At 61.3% G+C, this 10,356-nt stretch overlaps 1 protein-coding gene across 2 annotated transcripts; it reads left to right on the forward strand.

The window, feature by feature from the left end:
* The first annotated feature begins 358 nt into the window (after positions 1 to 358).
* CHST1 (carbohydrate sulfotransferase 1) lies at positions 359 to 10,138 on the forward strand. 2 transcript variants are annotated; one of them, XM_054828728.1, is made up of 2 exons: positions 359 to 812; positions 8,153 to 10,138. In XM_054828728.1, the coding sequence occupies exon 2, from the start codon at positions 8,197 to 8,199 to the stop codon at positions 9,454 to 9,456; it is 1,260 nt and encodes a 419-aa protein (XP_054684703.1). In that variant the 5' UTR covers positions 359 to 812; positions 8,153 to 8,196; the 3' UTR covers positions 9,457 to 10,138. The 2 variants fall into 2 exon arrangements, with proteins under 2 accessions (XP_054684703.1, XP_054684704.1); XM_054828729.1 differs by lacking the exon at positions 359 to 812 and adding an exon at positions 906 to 1,152.
* Positions 10,139 to 10,356: the final 218 nt, after the last annotated feature.

The raw sequence follows: 10,356 nt of genomic DNA on the forward strand, positions 1-10,356 counted from the left end.
TGATGAGCAAAGGCCACCAGAAAACGAAGGAATAAATGCACACCGCCATCGCTACCAAACCCGGCTGGGCCTGGGGCGGGGGGGGGCGCTGCTTGAGCCCCAGCACTGGGGCGTGGGGAGGGTGGGAGTCACCCGCCGCCCCGCATCCAGCCCCCATCTGCAGGGTGGCCTGACCCGGTCCCCAGGGCTCCCCGTGCCCCCTGCCAACACCCAGCGTCGGGGCCACACGTCTCCCCCGCGACAGGAGGGGCTCTGCCCGCTCCGGCCGGGCAGCCTCGGGGGCGGGGGGGGGGGGAAGGAAACGAAGAGTTTCCTGCCCGGCAAAGCCAGGGAGCCCGGCGGCCGGGCTGGGGCGAGGCGGGCAGCGCGGGGCGGCGCGGAGCGGTGCGGGCAGCGCGGGGCGGGGGCAGCGGCAGCGCGGGGCGGTGCGGAGGCTCTGCCTGTGCCGCTGCGCTGCCTGTGCCGCTGCGCGCTGCCGGGCGGTCCGGAGGAGGGAGGGGAGAGCGGGTGCAGCCCCCTCCCCTGCCCGCCCTCCTGTCGCCGCCGGCGCGGCGCGGAGCGGAGGGGCGTGGAGAGGCGGCCCCGCGCGGCGGCTGCCCGCGCGGGCAGGGCAGGCAGGGCAGGGCAGGGCAGGCTGCGCGCGGCCGCCGGCAGGGATGAGCCCCCGCCAGGGATGAGCCCCCGCGGCGCGGCCCGCTGAGCTCCGCCGCCAGCAGCCCCCGGGCCGGGCCGGGCTCGGCGTCCCCCGCCCCAAGAGCCGCGGCGGGGCCCGCCGGGGATGCGGGGGGGAACCCGCCGCGGCGCTCCGCCAGGTAAGGGGCGCCCGGGGAGCGGGGGTGTGTGGGGGACGGCGCGGATCGGCGGGGGTGCCCGGGGGGCGGCGGACCGGGGCTCTCCCGTAACCCCTTCCGCGCCACCAACTTTCCAGGGCAGCGAGACGGCACCCGCAGCGGCGGGAGGGACTTTTCCCCGCTGGTCCCCGGCGCCGGCTGCGGCGGGACCCCGTCCCGGGCTGCGAGCGCCCGGCCAGCCGCCGCCCGGGGCTGCCTTAGCGGGGGGCGCGGCAGCGCTGGCCCCCGAGACCCGGCGGGGGGAAACGAGCTGCGGCGAAACTTGGGCTGTCGTTGGGTGAGGAGCTGCCGCCTGGAACAAGTGAGTAAGTCCCCGGTGGCACCGGGGAGGCCAGATGCCGTGCCCGGTCGTGTGAGCCGCGCCAGCCGGCTGAGCAAATGCCCCAGCATTTGCTGTCAGACCTTAAAGTGGTCTGACAAACCCGCCGTGAGGACGCGGGTTGGCGAGGAGACCTCGCAGAGCAGGGTTGAAGCACACCGTGGTATGGAGGAGTCCTACAGGGATTCTGTGCGGTTCAAGGTTCGGGCTCCTGACACGGCTGTATGTTGGGTACGTTGCAAAGAGACCGTTTCGAGGTGGTGAATGAGCGCGTTCATCGCAGAAGAGCCTTCCAGCTCCTGCCAGGGGAGCGCTCCGGGAGGGAGAGAGCGTGCACAAACAGGCTGGTGGATGGCTCAGGGGAAGGTGGAGAGCACAAAAAAAATTGTACCGGGTTTACCCAGGCGTTCGCATACTTGGGAAGAAACAGATGCGGTTCAGCAGATGAGGGATAAACAGGCACAGGTGGATGTTGTGATAAGAAAACTCTGGGACTGGCTGGGGTTGGCATTACTTGATAGTGATTAATTAACTCAAAATGTGTACGCTGAGTGCCGGTAGGGAAAAACTGAAATCCCCATTGACAGCTCTGTAACGACTTAAGTGCTGGTCAAAGTGGGCAGTAATCGTATGGTGGCAAAGGATCTCTCGGTCTCTCTGAAATGCAGAGGGGATGGGCAAAGACAGGGGAGCGTGGGGCATGCCAGGAGTGGCTTTGAGCACTGGGGTCCTGTGCCTTATCATTAGAAGAGTTCCCCAGGAGGTGATGCACACAAGAGCAGAGCGAGTCCGGGTCCGTACGGGCACAAAGCACCTCTGCTCGGCATACGGTGCGGTGCTCGCCCGAGGAAGGTGGCAGGGCGTGAGTCCCCAGCTGGCATTCAAAGCTGTGACTGTAGGGAAGCTCTAGTGCTGTACGGCTGAAGAGGAGGTGAGGCTGAAGGCTAACTCCTACCCCATCAGGATCTCGTGTTGGTGGGCCTTGCTGGGGTGGAGGCTTGAGGACAGACCAGCCCTGCTCACACGTCTGTTGTAGTACCCAAAATCGGGTAGTGCCTGTGGTGAAGGGGAAGGGGGGCTGCTCCGCACCACTTTTCTCAGAGGCCCCCCTTTCCCCTGGGGAGCAGTGGGGTGCAGCGTGCCCGTGCCCAGGGTGGCTGGGCCACAGGCGTGCTCAGCGCCTGCCTGGATTCGCAGAGCCACCAGCATGACTAAGCCACTGTGACCGAGTGGGATGCTCGTCGTTAAACCCTGTCAGGGGCCCGTCTTCCCCTCCTCAGTGGCCACAACATGTTGTTTTACGAGATAGACTCTTTACTCAGCGGGAGGACGCCGGGAAGTGGCAGGGCCCGTGCCAGTGCGTCCCTGGCCGGGAGTTGTTTTGCAACCCTGTGACTTAATTTGCCTGCCTGGGCGGTGGGGTGGGGGGGAGCGGGGCCGCAGGAGCCAGGCTGTCTGGGCAGGGAGGCACTGCGGGGTGCTGGCTGCAGCTCCCCCCTTCCTGACCAGCCCTCCAACAAGCTGCTCTGCCCTGGGCAGGGCACCCAGGGGTGTTGCTTGCTGGGCAGGGTACAGGGGTGTGGGGCTGAGCGGCTGCTGAAGTTGGTGCTGCGAACTCTGTGGGTGATTATGCATGTGTGGGTCTCCTTCCTCGGGGGGGATGAAGAGTTGTCCGCGATGAGGCACGCTTTGGGATGTGTCCCCTGGTGAGCATGCTGCAGCGATGCCCTCTCCAAGTGCTGCAGTCGCACTTGTGTCAGGAGAGGGGTTTTGCCTTACAACTCCTGGCGTGGGCTTTGCCTTGTGTGGGGTGCGCCCGTGTGCCCCTCTGCGTGCTGAAGCGTGCAGGCAGGTGGGCAGCCCATCCTGCCCAGTCCCTACGCTCATCCACCCTCACACTGAGACCCCGGCACCTCCCCGGGCGTTCGCTGCTCACAGTTGTATTTTCCAGCTGGTCCCAAAGTCCTGAGTCACTCTGCCGTTTCTATGGAAACAGCCTTGCTGGTGGGAATCAGTTTTGGGGGGTAGAGGGTGCTGGTAGCTGGACCGGGACGGGGCAGACCCCAGGGAGGGCTTGTGGGGCACAGGCATTCCTCCAGCACATCAGCTTGTGCCAGGGCTGGAGCAGGCACCCACTTTGCACAGACCCTCGCACCTTCTTCCGCTCCCTTTTCCCTTCCTCCCTGCTGCGGGGAAGCACAGAGGGCTTTCCCTGGCAGTGGTGAGGGAGCCCAGGATGAGCCCAGCCGGGCTGAGGGCACAACTTCTGGGGAGCTGTCGAGAGAGCAGGACAGCCTGGAAGTCATCTGAAAAGAGCAGGGTTTTTTTGACTGCCCCGTGAGAGCGCCTTGGAAACACAGCAGTGCCAGTATCAGTTACTGCAAGGTCTCCCTGCCTAAAGCTGCCATCGCCCCTGAGTTGCCAAAACACGGCCACCTCCAGGGAGCAGCAAGGGAACCTGCAAGGAAGGCTTGGGGCAGGAGGCAGGGCAGCCGCGCTCCTTGAGATGCTGTGGGAGCCCCCCACGAGAGCAAGCTTTGACAAGTCTGGGGCACTGCCCCACGTAGCACCTGGCAGCTTTTGGAAGGGAGAAGACGTGTGAGTCGCACCAATCCCTGCAGCAGCCCCGCCGAGTCCAGCCTGAGCTCAGCTGCCAGCACAGCCTCCGGCGCCGCGGTCAAGCTGCATGGCTCTGAAAGCAGGTCATTCCCATCAAACCTGGGAAGACCGTCCCTGAAGCAGGACTCCACTGCTCAGCATCTCCTCCTGGGCCTCTGCTGCGCTGCGGCTGGCTGGCCGCGCTCGCTGCTCACCGCGCCGGTGACTCACGGATGCCATTCAACTTAATTCATGGCCTCCCATCTCCCCGGTGCTCCTGGACTGTCTTGCTGGCTTCTCGCCTGCTTGTCCTCCCTGGAGCGGCGCTGGGAGACAGGGGAGGAAGGCAGGCGATTATGCACTCGCTGCTGTTTCATGGGTGTGCAGGGTGAGGGAGGCTGCACTGCCTGTGCCCATCCTGTCCCTTCCTCTGGGCTCAAGGCTGCGGGAAGCGGGGCAGGGGAGAGGAAAGGCTCCTGTCCCCGTGCCAGGCACTGGCTGGCCTCCTGCAGAGCTCGGAGCCGGTTGCCGGATGCCGTGCATCCCTCGTGGACAGCCCGGCCCTGATGCAGGCAGCCGGACGGAGATGCGGGCAAAGCAGTGGAGTGCAGTGTGGCATGCCGTGACCGGAGGAGGGTTAGGGTCGGGGAAGGGGCAGTGGTGATCCCAGCACAGCACAAAAAAAGAGCCCACATGCCTTCTCACAGGCCCCTTGCAGTGCCAGCCGTACCAGTGGCTGGAAGGTACCAGTGATTTTTTTTCCCCCCACCCCATCTCGTAGCCCCAGCTGCCTGGAGGGACCTACCAGACTCAGCTCCCGCCCTCGAGCTGCATTTTCTCATCGTCTTTGGTGGAGCAGCGCTAGAGACGGAGCAGAGGGAGGTTTCATCTCTGGGAACACTTTATAGCATTGAAACATCTGCGAGGCCAGCATTTTGGATGACTCCCATGGTCACAGCATCCCATGGTCTAGGGCTGAGTAGCCAAAACAGTACATGCCTCACACAGGACACTCACAGCCCCACATGGGCATGGCCCTCGCTCCAGCAGCTGCTGGTCTGGACTGCTGGCCCCAGTACTGGTGCCTGAAGAGGAGCAGGCCAATTTAAGAAGGTCTCCTCGGGCAGGGATGGGAGAGCAAGCAGCTATGCTGCTGCACGTATGCGTAGGAGACATCCTCCAGCAGCGTGTCTGCTGCAGTCACCGCTCAGCCAGCCTGCTCCGAGCCGTGCGGAGCCACGTGCGGAGCCACGTGCGGCTCCTCCTCAGCAGGTGTTTCACACCAGCCTGGCTGCGTCCAACAGATGAGCAAGGGGGAGCGTGAGTGGAAGCGATCCTCAGCCGTGCCGGCGGCCCCCCGGGTGCCGTGCGCTGCCCCAGGAGCCCCCCGAGAGCACCCAGCCACCAGTCGCTGCTGCCTCGAGCCCAGGGCTGGGCTGAGCAGGAACCGTGTCCCCTGGGGGACAGGCAGCGATGGGAGGAGGTGGGAGAGCTGGTGGGGTCTGAGAGGAGGCTCTGGCTGGCTTTAAAGGCCACAGATGAGACATCAGGGAGGGAAGCCTTCTCCCAGAACCTGCCCCTCCCTGGCTGTGGCTCAGCAGATGGGCAGGGCACGCACAAAGGGTGACGAGGGGCAGCTGAGGCCGAAGCTAGGCTGTAGTTTTTCACCTACTTTGCCAAGGAGGTGAATCAACACCCCGTTTCTTCCCCTCCTCAGCTTGGTGCATTGCAAAGGGGATTAGGTCTGGGTGGGTGGAGAACCTGAAATGCTCGCAGCCGGCAATCTGGCAGGAATTGGGACCAAGGAGGCACCTGGGCTCTGATCACAGGGGAGCCAGCAGCTGGTTTCTGACATAGCCCAGGACAATCCGAGTCAGATCTGCTCCAGCATCCATCAGCAGTGCAGCAAGGAGTAGAAGTTGAGGTTGTCTGTGAAGGATGCAGTGTGGCTGGCCATCACTAGAGAGCAGGAAAGCGTTCCCACTGCAGCTTCCACCCAGGCAGTGTACTGGAACCACCTGGGCAGGAGGTGCCAGCAGGGACCCTCCTGTCCCGCCCTGACTTAGCAGATCTGGAAAACCACTTTACCCAAGGGATGGAGTAGCCCGTGTGGACACTGGGGCCAGGTCTCCCCTCTGCAGAGTGGGTAACCCCAGACCAAGAGCAGCAGTAGCCAAGTGTCTGTGACTCCTCTCCCAGCCACGTCCCCGGCAGGCAGCAGCCCAGGAGAAAGCAGCCCATTATTCAAAGCATCATTTTGGGTCTAAATCGTGGCTCTTAGTGCCCAGACATGGTGATGGCTGGCTGGGGGTGGCCTGCAGCAGCTGTGCGGGAGCCCCTGTGCTAGGGTCCTGCTCTGAATTGTGGGGTGCAGAAAACCCCGCTCCTGGCAAGAGGTCTCTGCAGTTGGTGGCTCCCACAGCCTCCTGCCTGCACCGAGCAGCTGAGGAAACTGGTAAATAATAAAAATAATGATTGAAAAAAAAATAAGAAAGGAAGGAGGTTTTAAACTCACGCGCAGGTCTGAGCAGCCCTCTTGGCATCACTCGCTGGGTGCCAGGGTCTCTCTGGGGAGCGGGCCATGTTGACGAGATGGGAACAACACGCCGTGCCAGCTGCCACGGGCTCTGCAGGGAACACCCAGCAGGAGCGTTGCACCGTCCCAAGCCCATCAGGGACTGCAGCGTGCTCTGGGCTTGCACAGGCCTTGCTTGCTGAAATCCATTGCTGGCCCATCGGCCTCCCTTGGAGACCTTGGCCAAGCAGCAACAGCAGTGGCTCCGATAGTCCCACCTGCAGGGACCAGCATGGCAGGGGCAAGCAGGGGACCAGGAGCTCACCACCAGCTTGGGGGCGGTTCGGTGCTCTCCCTGGGGACACACAGGGAGCACGAGAGGAGAGGGGAAGAGGAAGCAATGGTGACGATGATGCTGTGGGAATGGCTCTGCTGAGTGAGGAGGGGAGCTTTTTGGGTCTGTCCCCTTGGTTTTGCCTGAGGAAGGTGGGCAGGTGGCTGCGGAGGCACACGCACAGGTCAACGCACCACACTGGGAAGGGGAAATGGAAGACAGATCGGCAAGGGAAGGTGGGTGCAAGGGAGCCTCAAAGCTGTTGCTAATACTGGAGTGTCTCCCCTGCACAGGGGTTTTGGCTTGTTTGGGGTTTCTGGGATGAGTTGCTGTCTCCTGCCCTCCAGTCCCACTGGCCTTGGGGACCGATGGCATGTGGACGTGAAGCCCTGTGCGTTGGAGAGCACCAGAGCAGTCTGTGAACGTGACTTGGTTAGTGAACAGGGGGGGAATGTTGAAGCACCACCATGGTTACATCCCCTCCCAGCAATGCTACAGCTCCCCAGGCATGGCAGGGGTGCTCCTCACCTGGTCGTACCTGAGCACCCCATCCAAGCATCCTGCTTAGCTTCTGCTACCCTCACCCATGAGCAGGCAGCAGAAAGACAAGGGTTAGCACCACTAGACCAAAGTTGGCCTGTGCAACTACAGCCCCAGTCTTGCCTGCACCCATCTCTACTGCCCAGGGCTCCTGCTGCTGCGCAGTTGCCAAGAGAGGATGGATGGGGTGCAGTTTCTCATGCCTCCTCCTTTGTAATATTGCTGCTGGTGCTCAGAATAGCAGGGGGGGCTGGATCCCAGAGCTGAGCAGGATCTGGCCAGCACCACGAGCTCAGTGCTGGGGGCACACGAGGCTGGCAGCTAGGACAGCACTGGCTCCAGCTGCAGAGCTCAGGCTGCTGCTTGTTCCCAGAGGATGACTGACTGAGCTGGCCAGGCTGGTGGACCTCTAAGCAAAAATGTTTGCAGCTCCAGGAGAGCAGTAATGGCTCTCCCAAGCAGGAGGTTGTTGGCCTGGATGGGCCATGCCTTGTCCTGCCAGCTGGCAGAAAGGATGGAGACGAGCCTCTCCAGGCGGTGCTTGGCACCATCCCCTGCCCTCTCCCTGCACTGGGTGTTGAAGGCACTGGCAGATGGGGTGACAAGTGAGTCACAGTGCAGCTGGGGAGGAGGGTTTGCAGCAGCTGGTTGGAGGCACATAGACGGTGTGGCCACCAGGCTCTAACAGCCCCCTGCCTGGGCTGCAGGGCATGGGGTGAGCTGTGGGGCACAGGATTTGCCTACACCCCCAGCCCAGAAAGAAGCGGTCCCTGGGGCTGAAGTCCTGGCTGGATGCGCCTCCTCTGGCTTGCTAGCCTCTGGCTGGTCCTCCTCTCTTCTGAAATGGGGCTCTGCAGTGCGTGACTGGGGTCCGTGTGGTTATGGGTGATGTCCATGCACTGTGGGAGGGCGTTTGCTGCTGCACACAGCAGTAGGACAATTGGGTCCTCCTTGTCAGTCCTCGCTCAACCTGTGAATTCTCTGTTGGGTTGCAGACACCAAGACAACCTGTGAAGAAGCTCCATGAAGGTGACCAGCCATGCAATGTTCCTGGAAGGCTGTCCTCCTACTAGCCTTGGCATCCATAGCGATCCAGTACACAGCAATCCGGACCTTCACCGCCAAGTCCTTCCACAGCTGCCCCATCCCCAACCCTGTGAACTGCAGCCTGAGCCAGGACACCGATGCGGCCGACAGGCTGTGCGACGAGAGCCCCACTTTTGCGTATAACCTCTCCAGGAAGACGCACGTCCTCATCCTTGCCACCACCCGCAGCGGCTCCTCATTTGTCGGGCAGCTGTTTAACCAGCACTTCGATGTCTTCTATTTATTTGAGCCCCTCTACCACGTCCAGTACACCCTGATCCCAAAGCTGACCCAGAGCAAGAGTACGACGGACAGGCGGGTCATGCTGGGCGCCAGCCGAGACCTGCTGAGGAGCCTGTACGACTGCGACCTCTACTTCTTGGAGAACTACATCAAACCCCAGCCTGTCAACCACACCACCGACCGCCTCTTCCGCAGGGGAGCCAGCAAGGCCCTGTGCTCGCCGCCCGTCTGCGAGTCCCTGGGAGCCGTCGATCTCCACCTGGAGGAGGGAGACTGCGTGAAGAAGTGTGGTACCTTGAACCTGACGCTGGCCACCGAGTCCTGCAGAGAGCACGGCCACGTGGCTATCAAAACTGTGCGGGTGCCCGAGGTCAGCGACCTCCGGGCCCTGGTGGAGGACCCGCGGCTGAACTTGAAGGTCATCCAGCTGGTGAGGGACCCCCGGGGGATCCTGGCGTCCCGGAGCGAGACTTTCCGGGACACTTACCGGCTGTGGAGGATCTGGGACGGCACTGGCAGGAAGCCGTACAACCTGGACGTGACCCAGCTCACCACAGTGTGCGAGGACTTCTGGAACTCTGTGTCCACCGGCCTCAACCGGCCGCTGTGGCTCAAGGGCAAGTACATGCTGGTGCGGTACGAAGACCTGGCCAGGAACCCCATGAAAAAAACCGAGGAGATTTACGATTTCCTGGGCATCCCCATGGACAGCAACGTCGAGCGCTGGATACAGAACAACACCCGAGGAGACAGGTCCTCCTCCAAACACAAGTATGGGACGGTGCGTAACTCGGCGGCGACAGCGGAGAAGTGGCGGTTCCGGCTGTCCTACGAGATCGTGGCGTTCACCCAGCACGCCTGCCAGCAGGTGCTGGCGCAGCTCGGCTACAAAACCGCCAGCTCCGAGGAGGAGCTGAAGAACCTCTCCATCAGCCTGGTGGAGGAGAGAGACTTCCTGCCCTTCTCCTAAGGCAGCCCCGGGGGGTGCTGGTTTTGATATGGACCATTTCTAACTGTTGCCTTATTTTCTTTTGTTTTGTTTCCCCCTCCTTTCTCTCTCTTGTCTTTTTCTCTCCAAAATTTGCACTAAACCTTGAGTGGGAATCAGAGTCCAGGGGAAGTGATTGCTGCCCCTCAACACGTTTCGGACGCAAGAGGAATCGGGTCTCTCCAAGCAAGAGCTAGAACTGTGGACGGGTAACAATGTTTACAAAACACACAAAATGTATAAAAGCAACCTTCAAGCTTTCCAAACCGAAGGGTACCTGAGGTACTGTACTTTTGCACTGTTTACTTTTACAATGTAAGAGGTAAATATAAATATAATTTATGAATGGTGGTGTCCCCTCCAGAGTAACTCCCCTTGCCCCTGATGAGCAGGTTAGACTGGAAGCTGAGCGTGGAACAACCTCCTCGTTTTTGATCTCGGTGCAACATGTCTGTTTGTTTAAGTCCTGTTATTGGGCTGGGCAGTTGATCAGCTGCTCGTACATGGTTGTTTGGTAACACCTGTGATATTTCTTTGTGCCAAAAACCCACAAAAGAAGAAAAAAAAAAAAGGGAAAAAAAGTGATTGGGTGGTTTGGTAAAAGCCCAACACATTTAATGCTTTATTTCTGTGTTTTCTGTAAATAAAAGTGCAATAAAACTGACCTGGAGGTGAACTTCAACTGACACCTCAGTGACTAAACTGGGATGGCTGCAGCAACAGGGCGAAGAGCAGTGTCTCCCACTCTGCCCAGCTCCGGGGAGCGGGTGGGGGCAAGGCTGGGGGGGAGCCGCACCACAGCCCCCCAGGGCGGCAGGGAACTGCAGTCACCTCCTTTGGCATGTGCATGTTTGCATCTAGAGCGTGTCACAATGCAAGTGG

The sequence above is a fragment of the Grus americana genome, chromosome 5 (assembly GCF_028858705.1).
Source record: "Grus americana isolate bGruAme1 chromosome 5, bGruAme1.mat, whole genome shotgun sequence".
Lineage (NCBI taxonomy): Eukaryota > Metazoa > Chordata > Aves > Gruiformes > Gruidae > Grus > Grus americana.